Genomic DNA, 14,437 nt, shown 5'->3' on the forward strand with positions numbered 1-14,437 from the left:
ATGCGTTTTGTTGAAGTATTGAAATCCCGTTCCTAAGAGACGAGTAAGCTGCATTCTACCACGAGGTCTCTTTCAAATGTGCCATAAATTGGCCATCTACGTTAATGCAATCATACAACATTGCCTCATATGACTTGACATCGAATTGCACTCGGACGGCATGTCTACGAGCGATACAATTATATAAATATTGCAGAATGTTGCGAGATATCGTTCAAGACTAGATGTGGCGATTGCAGCCTCGTACATGAGTGACGAATCGTCAAAGGAGCCAAAAACGCAAATATATTCACTTTGCAAGTAAATAATTCGATGGATACAGCTCGTAGAAACCTGTATAAAGCGTCATATTGTAGAGAAAACGCTTGTGAACACGCGAACTGAGTCTCGGGCTGATCGGGTTACAGTAGCCCATGTTGTGCCTTTGAAAATGGCTGTCGCAAATATAATATCCAAGTTCACCAACTTTGCTATATTTGCTGCTTCCATATACTGTATAAATCATACGCGTAATACAGAATTCGTAAGGTGAAACAGTAGGTTTTAGTAGGCTCGCTGAGCTGCCTTACGAATCCATAAATCGATCTGAAATAGTTCAAATTTTATTGAATGAAGCTTCATCTTTGTATGGAATAATTTAAATTCCTTTAAACGCATACCAGTATGTTTGATGAATTCGTAAGGCAGGCTGCCTTACCAAATTTCTGTCCAATTATATGATAGAAAGTGAAAATAACTGGCCAATAGGATCGTTCTATTCTCTTTCTGCAGCTATTGGACTGTGCGCTACAGTACTAGAATGCGATCCCTTGCTCCTATCCGCACGATTGAGCCTGGGCGATGGTCATGCAGTACGACTTGGTCCTCGTTTGACGCAGCATAGGCAGTGGTTGTTCTTGGCGTAGTGGGCGCTCTGGTGGAAGTGCTGGGCTCGGGTGCCGTCGGACATGCCCCCGACCTTGGTCGTCTTGCTAGTTTTGCATCTTGGCATAAACCAAGTAATCACATGGGCCAAGCTCGTCAACTACTGGTACTGTAAATAGGTTGTTTACAGCAATTTACTCGTTGATCCCGAAACCCCAAAACGTCGCGGGCAAACGACTTGATTTGGTCAAACTTTTTGGTGACTATGCCCCGATAATATAATTCTTACTGACGGTAGTTTTTAGCCATCACTTCCTCATTTTGACTTGGAAGGACCTTGGGTGTTGGCCCCAGTCCACCGAAACCATGAAGTAGTAGTGATCCTGCTGGTCCATCCTAACAAGAAATTCGCATCGACCATTCGTCATTCGATGTCGACTTCAATAAGCACTAAGGAAACATGCTAGTGAGTGTACTCGAGGGTGCGATGAACTGCTGACATGAGCATTAAGCTGATGGTGCCACGAGTTGTTTGAGTCGCTGGGAACTTGGTACTTTGACGATAAAAATGATCGTCTTGACCAATTATATGGCAAAGAAACCATGATGCACTCTGATTGGTTAATAATCAGAAGTTACGAATTCCACAAACAAGTCACATAAGTAACGTTAACATCGTTTTGATGTGTTGTTAGTAATATCGGTTTTCTTGTATCCAAGAAATGTGCGCTTCCATAGGGCAAGGTTGAGGACCACATCACCAGCGAAGGTCGACCAAGTAAAGCTAGAAATGATCCAATCATGTAACCTTGCGACAATGGCCAGCAGCTCCATCGAGTTCGTTGTACTAATAGGATCATTTCCTCGCCTTCCCGGGTATATATTTCCTATGAATTTCAACTTTTATACTACACACTACTTCTGGTATCATAATCACTGAAAATGATACTTAAGTGACCAATAAGATTGAAAGAGGGGATGATGGGCATAGCCGAGTAGCGGTGGCGGCGGACTGTATCGTGCTGCGTCTGTGGTAGAGTATCGAAGTGGGTGGTGGCGGACGGTAGCGGCTGTGGGTGTCGAAGTGCACTGTAAGGTAGTGGTGGCGGACAGTCGTGCGCAGCCGCACCCATTCCCCCCCCGAGGCACATCGAACTGGATCATCCCCCTTGTCCCATTCCCCCCCCCCGAGGCACATCGAACTGGATCATCCCCCTTGTCGTCCCCCAAGTTTACACCGAGTCAGTGCAGTCCTCGATTACATCTACATACTTACTAGTACTTACTAGTATACTGTACGGGGGGAAATTGCTCGCCCGCTGGGGGGCTCAAACTGGTTTACAACTCAGTCGTAGATACGTTCCGATTGGGTGATGGTTTGACGCTTCCATTTGAATTGGGTAAATATTTATTTATTATTGATTCATTGCTCTATCGGAACAAGTATAAATAGAATAAATATTGCAATCGAAATTAAGGGCTTTTTATGCTGCTCCTGTAGTTTGCAAACACACGTGACCTTCGTCGCCAACATACTAGGAAGTGGCCGGAATGGGTGGATGATAGTTTCACAGTATTTACTAAAGAGTACTAGTAGTAATACTATTCGACCCATTACACGAGGAAGGGGCTACTAAGGACTGCAAACCCAGCCGCGACGCCGCCTTCGTTGGTCGTGGACAGCTATCAATATATATATATCAGATTTGTTTCGAAATAATAAAAGATACTATTGTATATACCTTGGTGCGCAGCAAATGGCCGGCATGTTCGTTCAGAATCGCCTTGCCATTGTCGAACAAGGCCACGCTAAACATGCCCAGTTCACTGATGGTATCGCCGCTCACAGGGGCGCCATTGCGCACCAGCACCTACACAATCCAAAACCACTAAATATATATAATATATTTATACATATATATCATACCGCTGGCTGTTCCTGGGGAAGAATACGCTCCATCAAGATAAACGATTCCAACTCTGCCGGGGTCAACGTCGCCAACGCCTCGACCACTTCCTCCCTGAGATAATAAATATATCCATGGTTCATTTCTTGAAATATATATATATATTTGCTCGTACCCGTACAAGTTGTTTCCCCCGCCTTCGCGTTGAGGTTTCAATACATACCCCGTCGGATTGGCCGCAACCAGCGCTTTGATTCTAATACCGTATGTATATATCTCATAACGGACAAATATTTTACCGCGGCAGGTCGGGCGACGCTTGTTCGAGTCCGAAGAGACCCGTAAACGACTTTTCAACCAAGACACTTTGATCTTCAGTCAAAAACCGGCGCAATTCCGACGGCGTCGCCAGCACTTGCTGCACTTTCTTGGTCCCAGCCAAGTGGTACGCAATGTTAGGGCACTTGATGGCCAAGGACCGTTCGACAAGGGTGCGCCCAATCCACTCGGTTTCACTATGTCGCTTAGAAGATAGCGATTCAGTAACGAAGTCATACCTGGGGTAGTCGGTTGGAGTATACCCGGCACGGAAGTACGCGACGGCCACCTCGACACCATCGACCCACAGCTCACGAGTTGCGCCCCGCACTTCTGCGGTGGCCAACTACATTCGTCAAAAGTCAATACAAACGCCAAGTCGTGGGACTTAGTGATTTCTGTACTTGGTGGAGCGACCGACGAAAGACCTTCACCTTGTGCGCCGTCCATAGCGTGTACTCGAGCCACCGCTGGTCCACCGAGTTGGACTCGTTCGGCTGCACCACAAACACAATCACAGCCCTGTCATATATATATATATATATATATTATTATATATAGATTGATTATTGTGTATAGTATATGGATTATTATTATGCTTTATTCGAAACGGGGCCGATATGGAGAATAAATACACAAGCATCCACAGAGAGCCAATCAGAGGGCGGGAAATCAAATTAGTGTACGACTTGAATTAGTGTGATTCGAATCCCCACACTATACAGGTTTACAGTTTTGGATTCTTCAAAACTGGAGCGATATTTAAATGTAAAGACGAAGCGGCAGAAAAATTGAGCCAATCGGATTCCAGGAAACCATCAGTTCAACAAAGAACGAATTAGTGTGTGACTTCAATTAGTGTGACCGGGGGACACGTCTTTACATGCATAATTTCGAACAAAGAATCGATCGATGGATATGGGAAATCAGCACAAAAGCCCAAAATCGTTTTGGAGTCGTCGAGATGAGAGGACATGGGAAGACGCACGATGGACGGCCGTAATGGGAATGGGCGCGGGCCAAAGCGGCGGGTAGCGCGTGGAGGGCGGGGTTTCGAGGCAAATGGGTCGCCAGGTCCCCCACGTTGCCGTAGTATGCGGACGGGATTTGAGCTTCGTAACGTTCGAGGAGAAATCTACAAACATTCATTCGTGAGAATGTGGAATCAGCGAGCGAGAAAGTACCGATGGAGGTCGGACGCGAGCGAGCTCATGCATGCAAAGGACGCGGCGATCGTGTTGAGCTCGACTTGGAGGATCTGCGGGGATGTTGCATTCGACGGGTCGTCGTGGAGCATGTAGTCGGACCGGTGGATCCCCAGCGCGGCAGTTTGAACGACACTACCACAACACTCGTGACGATGTGCAGACAGAGATGGCTTTGTACCCTTCCTTCTGCACGGCCTTGGACAGCTCGACGAGACGGCGAGTAAAGGCGTCTTCCGCCAAGACATTCTGAAGCTGCTCGTGTAGCCAGTCCGGGTCGGCGGCCACACGATCGACGAGCAACGCAAAAATAGGGGACAGGACGATTCCCTGCGAGTCCACAAGAACTTGAGATAGTGAACCAAGACGATGAAGATAGAGAAGACGTACCAGTTCAAATTGTTGGCGCGGAAAGGGCACGGGGAGGAGGCAGTACGGCAGGTGCGCATAGCGCTGCTCTGGGGCTTGCACCAGCATGCCATGTCCAGCGGCATACGCCGTCGCTTCGGAGAGGAAGTGGCTGACTTGGGAAGCAGTTAGACCCAGCTTGTCCGCATGCACAGAGGTCGGCGCGGGAGGCGGCGAGGACGAGGACGCGATGGACGCTAACAGATCGGCCATGGGCGGTGAATAATTCCAAAATGACCACCTTCGGTGAATTCCAGTTGAACGAACGCTTTGGATTGGTCGAAATGCACCAATCAAAACATTTTGTTTAGATTTGCTGGCATCGAATTTATAAGTTTTTGAAATTCCATTGTGCAGCGAAACGAACATGATGAAGAAAGTGGCGGTGGTGGCGGTCACTGTCGTTGTGACAGCATCGCTGGGTATGTGGAGGCTGTCGTCCACGGGTGACTTGAAGCATGTGATGCATTGGGTTCAGGTATGTCCTCCATCCTTCCTGCATGACGTGTGTTCATGAATGCATGTAGAACCATCCTGTCGTTGGCGGGGGTGCTTACGTTGTTGTCTTCGCCATGGCTGTGGTTGCATGGTACTTCCTCCACAGATTTGCCTATTCCACTCGTGACATCCATCATAGTCTACCTGCGAGCGTGTTTGAGCTGGCGGCAGGATACATCTTTGGGTTTGGGTGGGGTTGGGTGATAGCAGCCTCAGGCAAGACCCTCGGATCAGTAATCTCCTTTGCATTAGGTACTGTACTCCTCTCCACCATATAGCGACATACTCGTTCCCATCCGACGTGAGTAGGTCGGTACTACTTGCAAGGGTGGGTTCATAAGATGCTGCGTCGCGGACCTCCTCTCTTCCGCGCGCTGGTTCGTCCTACATTTCCCATTTCCAATGTCAAATTCCTCACTCGGCATATCGTCAGGCCCAATTAACCTCTCGAAATGAACTCAAGTGGAAGATTGTCATCTTGACCAGAATAGCATGGATGCCCATTGGCATCAAGAACTACGGACTCAGTATCCTACCAGTACACTTATACTCCCTACATATTCCCTACATCAAGCGGTTGCTTGTAGGTGTCGTTTGCATTGTTCTTCTGGCCCATGCTCTTAGTTGGATCCATCTTCTCGGCCATCTCGGCCTATCTCGGTCACACTGCTACCCACGTATGCACATACATCTCATCCTCCCGAACGATTCGTGACGGTGAAGTTGCTAGGTGAAATCCATACTAACCGGCGACGGGGAAGTCGAAGGAGGCGGCGGCACCCCGACGTCCGTCCTCCATGTGAGTATGATGGTCGTGGGTGCAGGCAGCGCCTTCACTCTCATCGGCATACTGGGGTATCACACGCGGCGTCATTTGGAAGAGATGACCAAGGACGAAGGGAGCGACGGCGGTGACGTTGACGCCGCCGAAGATCAACCTCTCAAGCCAGCTGCTCCATCGCCGCCTATTTCTCCAGAAACCGAAGATCGTACCAGCGATACGCTGGTGTGATTGGCTAAATATTGTAATTATTTATCCTTTTGAAGCCATCGGATTGGCTTATAATCGATCGTGAATAGTTAGCATTGGTTGGCTAAAATCATTTGGATTTCCAGTATTCCGACTATTTGATTGGTCGATTTGGACTACCGTTTAGTTTTTGCATTCACACATCAACAACGATGGACATATCTGGGCAGGTGCAGCATCTCCATGAGATGATCAACCTCGGGCATGGGGTGCTCTTGGAAGCGCAGAACCTGAACCTCAAGCAGCCCCTGCAGTCGAATGCGAGTCTGTTCACCTTCTCGGACATGGATGTGACCCCGAGCTCGCCGTCGGGTGGCGACGTGTCGATGCTCGACGAGAAGGACGACGACGCGGCGGGGTTGGTGACGTTGACGGGGGATGAAATTCAGGACTCGTTCACGAAACTGGCGGCACTCAAGTCTGCGTACATTCGACACAGCTCCGAGCTTCTCGAGAGTCTCCAGCAGAAAAAGGAAGACATCGCGAGTGAGGCGCTCCTCGCGCGGCGAGATGGGCTGCGCAAGGTTCGTGGTTCTCCTTCTCCCATCACTTCCTTCATCTCACATGCATGCATGTAGGACGTGAGCGATCGGAACGTCGTTCTCAAAGGTCTCATCGATCGGCTTCGAAACCTCCAAGTTGCGCTGCGCATCCTTCACGGCCGCGACTCGGTCGATCCCGCCGCTTCGTCCGTGGCCATGGAGGAAATTTAACATGCGCAGTTAATATTAATAGTTCAAAATATCACAAAAAGTATCTTGAAAACGTCGAACGTATATGATGGTATTTCTCGGCCGTTTTGACTTCACTCGCCAAACATGGACCTCAACCACAAGTTGAATCGGGAGCGGTCGTCGTCAGCCAAGTGGGCCAGCGATGTGCATCTCGCTGTGGAGTACCTAAAGCGACAGCATGAAGTCATCGAGTGGCTGCAACATGCCATGGATCGACCGATGCCAACACATGATCTGCAGGAATTGCTCAAGTCTGGCGTGGTCCTGCGAGAGTTGGTGCGTTGTTCCCATGATTATATACCCAGGACGAGTGATGGCAGTATGCGTGTAGATGGCGATCTTGGCGCCGACCTCCGCGACACCTAAACCCATCGCACGTACGTACAGCGCCACTATGGCGCCGTGGAAAGAGCGGGAGAACATCAGCGTGTTCCTCACCGATTGCCGGCGGTACTGTACACCGTGCACAAGATCCGAGCTTACGGCGATGTAGGTTGGGAATGAGTGAATGCTCGCTCTTCGGTACCGATGACCTGTACGAAGGCACGAACATGGTGCAGGTGATGTTTGGCATGCAGTACATCAAGGCATGGTTCACAGGCGGAGTAAGATCGCCGCGATCTCCCAAGAACTCGTCCGACGGGGTGTGGTCGTTTTCAGAATCTCAGGTTCTGGACCTATTAGTATTACTAGTAGTAGTACTAACATATGCAATCCAGGTCCAAGATGTGGTCGCGCAGTTCCAAAAGCACAAGTCCCAAGGCAACCTGCTGCAAGGTACAGTACTCGTCGGAAGGTTTCTTCATGCACGAACAACGAAGATCATGAAAGCATGTGCATGTAGGGTACCTGACGCGACATGAAAGCAACAGCGACGTGAGCACTCTGCGTGAACCTGAACCTGCGAGCGAAGTCACCACCAAGGAACCAGCGGTGTTCGGCGACGTCCGCATCCAAAGCGTGGGATTGCCTGCATCTCCGTCCACATCAGATCTACATGCAGTGTCGGACAACACCATTGCTGTGAACCACACGCACCACGAGCAAGTTGAAGCACCAGCTTCATCTTCCCCAACTACCCGGGATGACGACGAAGCGATGGGAACCCCCACGGAACAGTACGTCCTTGCCACGACACCCATCTTAACAGACCCTCCGAGTGACCAAGTCTCATCTCACACTGCGATCCTTCCCTCGGTATGTCCAGAGGCTATCATTTCATGTATGGGTATGGTATTCTGTATTCACTATATATGTAGGTTCAGCTCAATGCTATCTCGGACGATGCGGCTGTTCCTCAGATCGACCCCAGCATGCACCGGGTGCGGTATGGATGTTGCTGTCGGGTCATGTAGGCTGGTTAGTTGCAGATGAGACTGTCGCCTTGGACTATATATAATTTACATATATATACATATTAATCATTTTAATATATATATATATATATATATATATAAGCCACGTACTTTCAAATACGGCTTGATCGTTTTGCTTGAACGACAGCATGAGGCTCTTGAACTCGTCGAAATCCGCACAACTCATGAGGATATCCACCACATCCCCCGCGATTTCATCTATTTCCCACACGTTTCAACTCGATATTTGTAGCCAGAACTTGGATTTATTGGATATATATATTTTTTTCTCCAATAAATGTATATATATATTAATATACCTTCGTGGTCTTGAATCATTTGACACAGTTCGTCCATGGTAAAGTCTTCGATTTCAGCCTGCAAACGCGCTTCGAGGTAGTTTTCTATGCCATTTTTATTTTAAAAAATAGAACCATTAAAGCTAAACAAGAGCAGATTCAGCCGACTGCACTTTTAAAATAAGCAGTGAGAAAATGACCCATAATATCATCGATTCATATAGAATATATATATAATATATATAGATAATAGATTTTATGTAAACAATCAAAACCATAGTCATAGCAACAACTACATGGACGTTTATGTACCGATCAGAAGCGTGTACTCCTTGAACAGGTCCATATAGATGAGCTTGTTTTCGCTGGCGTCGTCGAAGTACTCTGCCATTTCACCTGTGATTGAATCGTATGAGGAGAAAGAGGCATGTACCGCAATGCTTTTGACAAAAGTCCGTCTGCATCTGGACAAAGTCAGGATCGATCAGCACGTTTTGCAGCACCCCCATGGCTTCGTCCAGCTTGTTCTCTTCGGTACTGCCGCCGCGGTCGTCTGTGCTGATGATCTCTTCGGATTCCAGGTCGTCGTCGCCGAAGAGAGCAACCTCAGGCTGATTATCTACATCACAAGCAGTCCCCTCATTAGCTACCTTTTCATCCTTCCTCAAGCTAGGATGCGATGCGTCGGCGCACCAGAGGTATCGGACATGGCGCCGCGACTGTTGACTGTGGTTGGTGACGTTTCGATTTTCCGTGGATCTTTCCACTAAAGTACGCTTCCGTGCCGTTAGGTATTCGACTCTTCTCACGTTAAACTAATTAAAACGTGGTCGACCTTCAACGTCCACATATGGTGAGATATTGCGTTTATAATTTTAAGGTTAAAAGACATTGGGACGGTGAGAAATGCTGGCTATTCCGACTAAAACGTGTATGCGTTTAATCATACTGTGCCCTGATTGGTTGGCGAGGTTATTACTCATTCGGCTTGCTGGGGCGGGGCCATCTCTTCATGCGGCAGAATGGGTTCCAAGTGCCGTTCGACCTGTTCCAGGTGACGGCATGGATCTTCTTCCCGATCCTTGTAGGGGGGTTCTATGCGTTCTGCGTACCCTTCCTCCCCCGCACCGCGGCTGTCGCGACGGGCATTGTACGTTCTCCCTAATGCCCGAATCTTGCGTTTGAATCATTTTCGCGGTTTATAGGTCTACGGCATCAACGGGGCCGTGATCGTTGGTCTGGCGGCAATCACGACGTCGATCAATCCCGCAGACCGCAACGTGATGCACCAAGGAGACACGGCGCAAGTCACCCCCGACCACCTCTACTGCAACGTGTGCACGACCTACGTGGACAAGAAGTCACGGCATTGCCGCATCTGCGAGAAATGTGTGGCGACGTTCGACCACCACTGCAAATGGCTCAACAACTGCATCGGCGAACACAACTACCGCTACTTCTTCAGTCTTATCGTCGCCATATTCACCTTCACGACCCTGCAACTCGTGCTCGCGTTGTACCTGTTCGTCCAATGCTTCACATCCCCGTCCACCATTCGACTCTACGGTCCCCTCATGTCATCCTATCTCTCCATGAAGCTCATGTTGACCCTTCTAGCCGCTTCCACGTATGGATGCTCTGGGAACAATACGACTGTCAAGAACGATGGACTGTGCGTCAGGTATCCATATCGACCTCCATCATGTTCTGCCCCCTTCCTGAAGCATGTTCCTAGCGATGCGTTTCCTCTGGTCGCGATTAAAGTCATGTTGGCAATCTACCTCTCCATCCTCGTGCCTTCGTTCTATCCCATCGGGCAACTCGTGTACTTCCACATCAAACTCTGTACAGTGTTTCTCTGCATGTACTTTCTCATCCATCCTCACTTCCGCCTAGATTTTCTCGACACCACCACCTACGACTACATCATCCACCAACGTCGCCGCCAATTGCACCCCGAGGTGCGTCCGTCTTATGGAATCATCATCACTCATTCGTTCACTTTAGGAAACGGGAGATGATCTCATCGCGGGTTGCCATGGTTGCCGCACTGCGCCGACGCAACCTGCTCCAATTCCCGCCCCTGTCGCCCCCAAGTACCACCTGTCCATTCATGCATGTACAGTTCTTTCACGTCCATGTGCGCGTAGGTCGACGTCGACGCCGATGCTGACAGGGTTTGGTCGCCCGTCTTCTGCGCATGTGCAAGATACGTCCTCGCATGAAACCAAGAGCCCCGTGAGTCCGTCGCAACGGGAAAACATGACTTACGAACCGATCGAGACACCCAACGGCCACACCAAGAAGAAGTCACAGCAGCAGCAGGCGTTCTTTGTATAATATAGATATCTATACTCATTCAACCGTGTGGGATTGCGACAACGACAAGCGGCCAGCATTGTCGTCGGAGGCGAGCACTACATGCACAGCCGACACCACGCCAGACACTTGGGGCTTGAATTGCGCTTGGTGGTTCGACTCGGGATGGTCGGCTTGCACAGAGTATACCGGCGCCACAGCCGTCCAAGTCCCCATGTTGTACTCGTGCTCGCCCAACGTCGCGCTGCTGTGGGGACCCACCGCGACGGTCTGTCGGATCAGCTCATTGCCATCCGCGACCTGGCCGTCGCTTCCGAAGAGTCCTGTCACGTGGATGGTGTGACCCGAGTCATTGCGCACCACGACTTGCTTGGCATACGAAGGAGGGCCGACCATGTTGGTGTTCTTCACGTTGGCGATGTCAAAAAATGAAAATCGAACGGGCTTGTTCTTCACGTGACCTCCTTGCTTTCAATACCTTGAATCATGAATAACCTTTATAATCATCATCTTATACAGGCAATCAATTGCTACATTCATATCCGTATCCGTATACATTATCCGGATTGTCTCTTTACACTTTGTGTGGCTCCATTCACCATGAAAGTGCCAGGGTGGGAGTACGTCCAGCGTGTGCCGCCGGCCTTCTTCTCGCTGGCGATTGTGCTTCTCTCGAGACAGATCATTGACCCACAGAACTCTGGTAGATGCCCTCTACATGCTTCTCCTGGATATGACCATATCAACCCTCATGCTTCGTGTGTGTAGTGCATGTGTGGATCGCGCGTGGGCTGTTCGCCGCCTCTCAATTGAGCTGCATCGCCGTCTTGGTGTATCTCTACTTCCAATCTCGCGTGCGTGTCCAACCATCTATAATATATGTACGATGCCTGAAGTGCTTTCACAGGAGAACAAGGACCCTGCGACGGTGATTGTGAAGGAAGATTTGGGATTCGGACAAGAAGGGGAGAAGACGGAGAAGATCACCATCGGCGAGCACGATCAACGCGCAGCGCTCAAGGACATCCAAAAGGTACATCGCAATCTACATTTTCCCAGCCCGTCTCTTGCTTGAGCTGCACAGGTGGCTCTCGGTCTGGCGGTGTCGTCGTTCATCCACGTCTACTGGGGTACGCACACATCGATCTCATACCCCTTGCACGTCCAGTTCTCTCATGGCATCTCCTTGCGTAGGCTTCATCCCTCCCCTCGTGATCGGTGTCTACAACGGCCCCCAAGCGCTCCTCCAAATGCCGCTGGTACAAACATCTTCACTTCGATGACGTTGCTGGAATCGATGAGAACTCACATCTCCTGTCATGCAGGTCCGCGTGCTGTTGCGCGGGGAACGGGCATGGGGCAAACTGCAACGTCCATGGGCGGAACCCATTGCTTCCTTCGGCAAGCGCTTTGAAGCATGGAACGATACCATCACGTCGGCGTTCACCACGGACAACAACGCCAAGCCCAAAAAGGAAAAGAAGGAAAAGAAGGAAAAAAAGCGCCGATAAATTTCTTTTTCCCTCAATAAGAAGAATACTAGAATTTGTATTGATCGGTAATAAAACATACAAAATTAAAAATGATCTTGGATATATTATTATTAATACTAGTATAAATACTGTTGGTGCCTTTCTATTTTTCCTACTTGGTCTTTGTATGGAATAATTTACTCCTTGTTTTTCAATGTTTACCGCGCGAAATCTTGTTTCGAACCGTCGCAGTTTCGAATATTCACGGTGATGGAGACTCGGACTGCGTACGTCGCCGCCAGTAGCGCGCTCTTCGCCGCGGCACTGTGTATACTTGGCATGTGCGGCGTCCGCCATGTTCGAAACCCGTGCATGCACATGCGACCGATGCAGACGCTGTTCGTGCGCCTCGACGTCGGTTTTGCCATCTACACCTTGCTCTTCTACCTCCGCGTCATCTTTGCCGAAAACCAAGTGTTTGAGCCCATCTCGCAGTGCCTGTTTTCGATTGTCGAAGGCATCACGATATTCTCGTTCTTCAACATGATGCTCCTCCTAGTGGGCGGCACCGCCGCGGCCGTGGGCTACATGAACCAAGACGACGACGAGTCCAACGAGAGCTGGTTGGTATCGCCGTACAAGCAGACACTGGATCGCTTTCGACGCCGACTCATTTCGTTCTTGTTCATCAAGCCCGTCTTGGCGGCGGTCGATGGATGGGCCGTGAACCGCCAAACTCGAAACCCCTTGACCGATGCGTACCGCGTCGTGCACAGTGCGATTGCCATCGCGATGATCGTTCTCACGGTGCTGACGTTTCTTGGTGTCCTCCAAACATACAAACAGCTCAAGGCGCACATCTCTGGCTCGTTCAAACTCACTGCGAAGTTCGTCGTGGTCAAGGGCATGCTCCTGCTGTCCACGTTGCAGTGGTCCGTCGCCAACACCGTCGTCCGCCACTGGACGCCCATCGACCTGTACCTTTACTCGACCGTCTGCGTCGGCGAAGCGCTGGTTTTGGCCGTCACGTACTTCTTTGTGTTTACAGCCCAAGAACCTGACGTGCCCCATCTCGACTCGGACGCGGCGCCATTTCGACTTGGGTCCGTCGCTGCAATATGGGACTTGTTCGAGTACCCCGTGGGAAAACACGTGACGTACACAGCCGCCTTGTAAATCAACAACTACCAACGATGAAAGACGATGAAAGGTATAATAATAGAAATCCAAATATTTTTTACAAGTAAATATTGCTACGAAGTACTTCGAGGTATATTGCATCATACGTAGGCATGCAAATATATTAACTCTAAGTACTACTACTTTGTAGCAGAATCTTGTTGTCGGCAGCGCACACAATTCAATAACCAACGTTAGCATTACTACATATAATATAGAAATATTATAGTAGTATTGATACTACTACTTTGTAGCAGAATCTTGTTGTCGGCAGCGCACACAATTCAATACCAACGTTAGCATTACTACATGTATTATAGAAATATTATAGAAGTATTGAATTGGATCAACAACAATCCCATCTATCAATTGTTTCGGTATTACTACAATTTATACTAAGTTATTAAAAGTGTAGTAGTTCATAAATTGTTGATTTTCTTCAAATTTCCACAAACCGCACCGAGACATGTGATTGGCTAATACTTGTTGTGTATTGTAGCCAATCAGCAGCAAGTATTGTCCGATTGACCAATCAAAGGAGAGATTGGTGCTCGGACGGGGTCCAGAAATTCGTACCGAATCTCCAATATTATTAATGATCAATCTTGTCCCCATAGAACCTTTAACTGGTCCTATACTAGTACTTCTATTCATACAAAGCAGAATGCTCAAAACCCGAGTGTTAACAAAACGTGACTCTATTCCGTGCTTGGTTTGTGAATCGGTCCTTTTGCCGGATACAACAACGCCATTATGGGCCCGAGTGCGGCGAACGACACTTGGGTTTTGGCGACCAGTGGTTGGTCACGTTTTGTGAATGGCGTGGCCCACGTCGGGACGTGGGCCGCC

The 14,437-nt window shown here is 49.1% G+C and overlaps 9 protein-coding genes across 14 annotated transcripts; 6 read left to right on the forward strand and 3 right to left on the reverse strand.

The window, feature by feature from the left end:
• Window positions 1-2,407: 2,407 nt before the first annotated feature.
• H257_16712 (glutathione synthetase) lies at window positions 2,408-4,918 on the reverse strand (the record flags this gene model as incomplete). Of its 4 annotated transcripts, XM_009845239.1 has the most annotated exons (11): window positions 2,408-2,547; window positions 2,607-2,735; window positions 2,792-2,885; window positions 2,947-3,027; window positions 3,071-3,286; window positions 3,329-3,435; window positions 3,494-3,611; window positions 4,078-4,224; window positions 4,274-4,429; window positions 4,476-4,624; window positions 4,685-4,918. In XM_009845239.1, the coding sequence occupies 11 exons, from the start codon at window positions 4,913-4,915 to the stop codon at window positions 2,479-2,481; spliced, it is 1,497 nt and encodes a 498-aa protein (XP_009843541.1). In that variant the 3' UTR covers window positions 2,408-2,478. The 4 variants fall into 4 exon arrangements, with proteins under 4 accessions (XP_009843541.1, XP_009843542.1, XP_009843543.1 ...); XM_009845240.1 differs by having other exon boundaries at window positions 2,410-2,547; window positions 4,274-4,624; window positions 4,685-4,917; XM_009845241.1 differs by having other exon boundaries at window positions 2,410-2,547; window positions 4,476-4,917.
• Window positions 4,919-5,057: 139 nt separating this feature from the next.
• Window positions 5,058-6,248, forward strand: H257_16713 (hypothetical protein). Of its 3 annotated transcripts, XM_009845244.1 has the most exons (7): window positions 5,058-5,180; window positions 5,230-5,291; window positions 5,340-5,452; window positions 5,510-5,577; window positions 5,634-5,738; window positions 5,788-5,877; window positions 5,931-6,245. In XM_009845244.1, exons 1-7 carry the CDS (start codon window positions 5,070-5,072, stop codon window positions 6,210-6,212), a joined length of 831 nt encoding a protein of 276 aa, XP_009843546.1. In that variant the 5' UTR covers window positions 5,058-5,069; the 3' UTR covers window positions 6,213-6,245. The 3 variants fall into 3 exon arrangements, with proteins under 3 accessions (XP_009843546.1, XP_009843544.1, XP_009843545.1); XM_009845242.1 differs by having other exon boundaries at window positions 5,788-6,248; XM_009845243.1 differs by having other exon boundaries at window positions 5,634-6,248.
• Window positions 6,249-6,372: 124 nt separating this feature from the next.
• On the forward strand, window positions 6,373-7,013 carry H257_16714 (hypothetical protein). The gene is made up of 2 exons (XM_009845245.1): window positions 6,373-6,754; window positions 6,809-7,013. Exons 1-2 carry the CDS (start codon window positions 6,383-6,385, stop codon window positions 6,941-6,943), a joined length of 507 nt encoding a protein of 168 aa, XP_009843547.1. The 5' UTR covers window positions 6,373-6,382; the 3' UTR covers window positions 6,944-7,013.
• Window positions 7,014-7,033: 20 nt separating this feature from the next.
• On the forward strand, window positions 7,034-8,377 carry H257_16715 (hypothetical protein). The gene is made up of 6 exons (XM_009845246.1): window positions 7,034-7,240; window positions 7,296-7,414; window positions 7,458-7,632; window positions 7,684-7,741; window positions 7,809-8,161; window positions 8,224-8,377. The coding sequence occupies exons 1-6, from the start codon at window positions 7,049-7,051 to the stop codon at window positions 8,317-8,319; spliced, it is 993 nt and encodes a 330-aa protein (XP_009843548.1). The 5' UTR covers window positions 7,034-7,048; the 3' UTR covers window positions 8,320-8,377.
• On the reverse strand, window positions 8,168-9,371 carry H257_16716 (hypothetical protein). The gene is made up of 6 exons (XM_009845247.1): window positions 9,312-9,371; window positions 9,052-9,237; window positions 8,931-9,002; window positions 8,640-8,723; window positions 8,431-8,538; window positions 8,168-8,353 (listed from the first exon to the last, which is right to left on the reverse strand). The coding sequence occupies exons 1-6, from the start codon at window positions 9,325-9,327 to the stop codon at window positions 8,325-8,327; spliced, it is 495 nt and encodes a 164-aa protein (XP_009843549.1). The 5' UTR covers window positions 9,328-9,371; the 3' UTR covers window positions 8,168-8,324.
• A 233-nt stretch (window positions 9,372-9,604) lies between these two features.
• Window positions 9,605-11,355, forward strand: H257_16717 (hypothetical protein). Its single transcript, XM_009845248.1, has 7 exons — window positions 9,605-9,768; window positions 9,824-10,184; window positions 10,236-10,299; window positions 10,354-10,463; window positions 10,515-10,579; window positions 10,626-10,714; window positions 10,769-11,355. Exons 1-7 carry the CDS (start codon window positions 9,631-9,633, stop codon window positions 10,956-10,958), a joined length of 1,017 nt encoding a protein of 338 aa, XP_009843550.1. The 5' UTR covers window positions 9,605-9,630; the 3' UTR covers window positions 10,959-11,355.
• H257_16718 (hypothetical protein) lies at window positions 10,929-11,355 on the reverse strand. Its single transcript, XM_009845249.1, has one exon. It carries the CDS (start codon window positions 11,331-11,333, stop codon window positions 10,974-10,976), a length of 360 nt encoding a protein of 119 aa, XP_009843551.1. The 5' UTR covers window positions 11,334-11,355; the 3' UTR covers window positions 10,929-10,973.
• A 165-nt stretch (window positions 11,356-11,520) lies between these two features.
• H257_16719 (hypothetical protein) lies at window positions 11,521-12,448 on the forward strand (the record flags this gene model as incomplete). The annotated part of the gene is made up of 6 exons (XM_009845250.1): window positions 11,521-11,640; window positions 11,706-11,791; window positions 11,845-11,970; window positions 12,022-12,067; window positions 12,132-12,196; window positions 12,263-12,448. The coding sequence occupies exons 1-6, from the start codon at window positions 11,538-11,540 to the stop codon at window positions 12,446-12,448; spliced, it is 612 nt and encodes a 203-aa protein (XP_009843552.1). The 5' UTR covers window positions 11,521-11,537.
• A 214-nt stretch (window positions 12,449-12,662) lies between these two features.
• On the forward strand, window positions 12,663-13,654 carry H257_16720 (hypothetical protein). The gene has a single exon (XM_009845251.1). It carries the CDS (start codon window positions 12,680-12,682, stop codon window positions 13,583-13,585), a length of 906 nt encoding a protein of 301 aa, XP_009843553.1. The 5' UTR covers window positions 12,663-12,679; the 3' UTR covers window positions 13,586-13,654.
• Window positions 13,655-14,437: the final 783 nt, after the last annotated feature.

This window comes from Aphanomyces astaci (assembly GCF_000520075.1).
Source record: "Aphanomyces astaci strain APO3 unplaced genomic scaffold supercont1.91, whole genome shotgun sequence".
Lineage (NCBI taxonomy): Eukaryota > Oomycota > Saprolegniomycetes > Saprolegniales > Verrucalvaceae > Aphanomyces > Aphanomyces astaci.

Excerpts from the sequence above, each read along its gene's own strand:
- H257_16713 (XM_009845244.1), top strand. The coding sequence starts at position 5,070 with ATGATGAAGAAAGTGGCGGTGGTGGCGGTCACTGTCGTTGTGACAGCA. Across the intron at positions 5,578-5,633 it reads CTCCTCTCTTCCGCGCGCTG|GCCCAATTAACCTCTCGAAA; the intron begins GTTCGTCCTACA and ends GCATATCGTCAG. Across the intron at positions 5,739-5,787 it reads ACGGACTCAGTATCCTACCA|GTGTCGTTTGCATTGTTCTT; the intron begins GTACACTTATAC and ends GGTTGCTTGTAG.
- H257_16714 (XM_009845245.1), top strand. The coding sequence starts at position 6,383 with ATGGACATATCTGGGCAGGTGCAGCATCTCCATGAGATGATCAACCTC. Across the intron at positions 6,755-6,808 it reads GGCGAGATGGGCTGCGCAAG|GACGTGAGCGATCGGAACGT; the intron begins GTTCGTGGTTCT and ends GCATGCATGTAG.
- H257_16716 (XM_009845247.1), bottom strand. Across the intron at positions 8,724-8,930 it reads GGAGTACACGCTTCTGATCG|AAAACTACCTCGAAGCGCGT; the intron begins GTACATAAACGT and ends AAAATGGCATAG. Across the intron at positions 8,539-8,639 it reads AATGATTCAAGACCACGAAG|ATGAAATCGCGGGGGATGTG; the intron begins GTATATTAATAT and ends TGTGGGAAATAG.
- H257_16720 (XM_009845251.1), top strand. The coding sequence starts at position 12,680 with ATGGAGACTCGGACTGCGTACGTCGCCGCCAGTAGCGCGCTCTTCGCC.
- H257_16718 (XM_009845249.1), bottom strand. The coding sequence starts at position 11,333 with ATGGTCGGCCCTCCTTCGTATGCCAAGCAAGTCGTGGTGCGCAATGAC.
- H257_16717 (XM_009845248.1), top strand. The coding sequence starts at position 9,631 with ATGCGGCAGAATGGGTTCCAAGTGCCGTTCGACCTGTTCCAGGTGACG. Across the intron at positions 10,185-10,235 it reads GTCCACCATTCGACTCTACG|CCGCTTCCACGTATGGATGC; the intron begins GTCCCCTCATGT and ends TGACCCTTCTAG. Across the intron at positions 10,300-10,353 it reads AACGATGGACTGTGCGTCAG|CGATGCGTTTCCTCTGGTCG; the intron begins GTATCCATATCG and ends GCATGTTCCTAG.
- H257_16715 (XM_009845246.1), top strand. The coding sequence starts at position 7,049 with ATGGACCTCAACCACAAGTTGAATCGGGAGCGGTCGTCGTCAGCCAAG. Across the intron at positions 7,241-7,295 it reads GCGTGGTCCTGCGAGAGTTG|ATGGCGATCTTGGCGCCGAC; the intron begins GTGCGTTGTTCC and ends GTATGCGTGTAG. Across the intron at positions 7,415-7,457 it reads TTCCTCACCGATTGCCGGCG|GTTGGGAATGAGTGAATGCT; the intron begins GTACTGTACACC and ends ACGGCGATGTAG.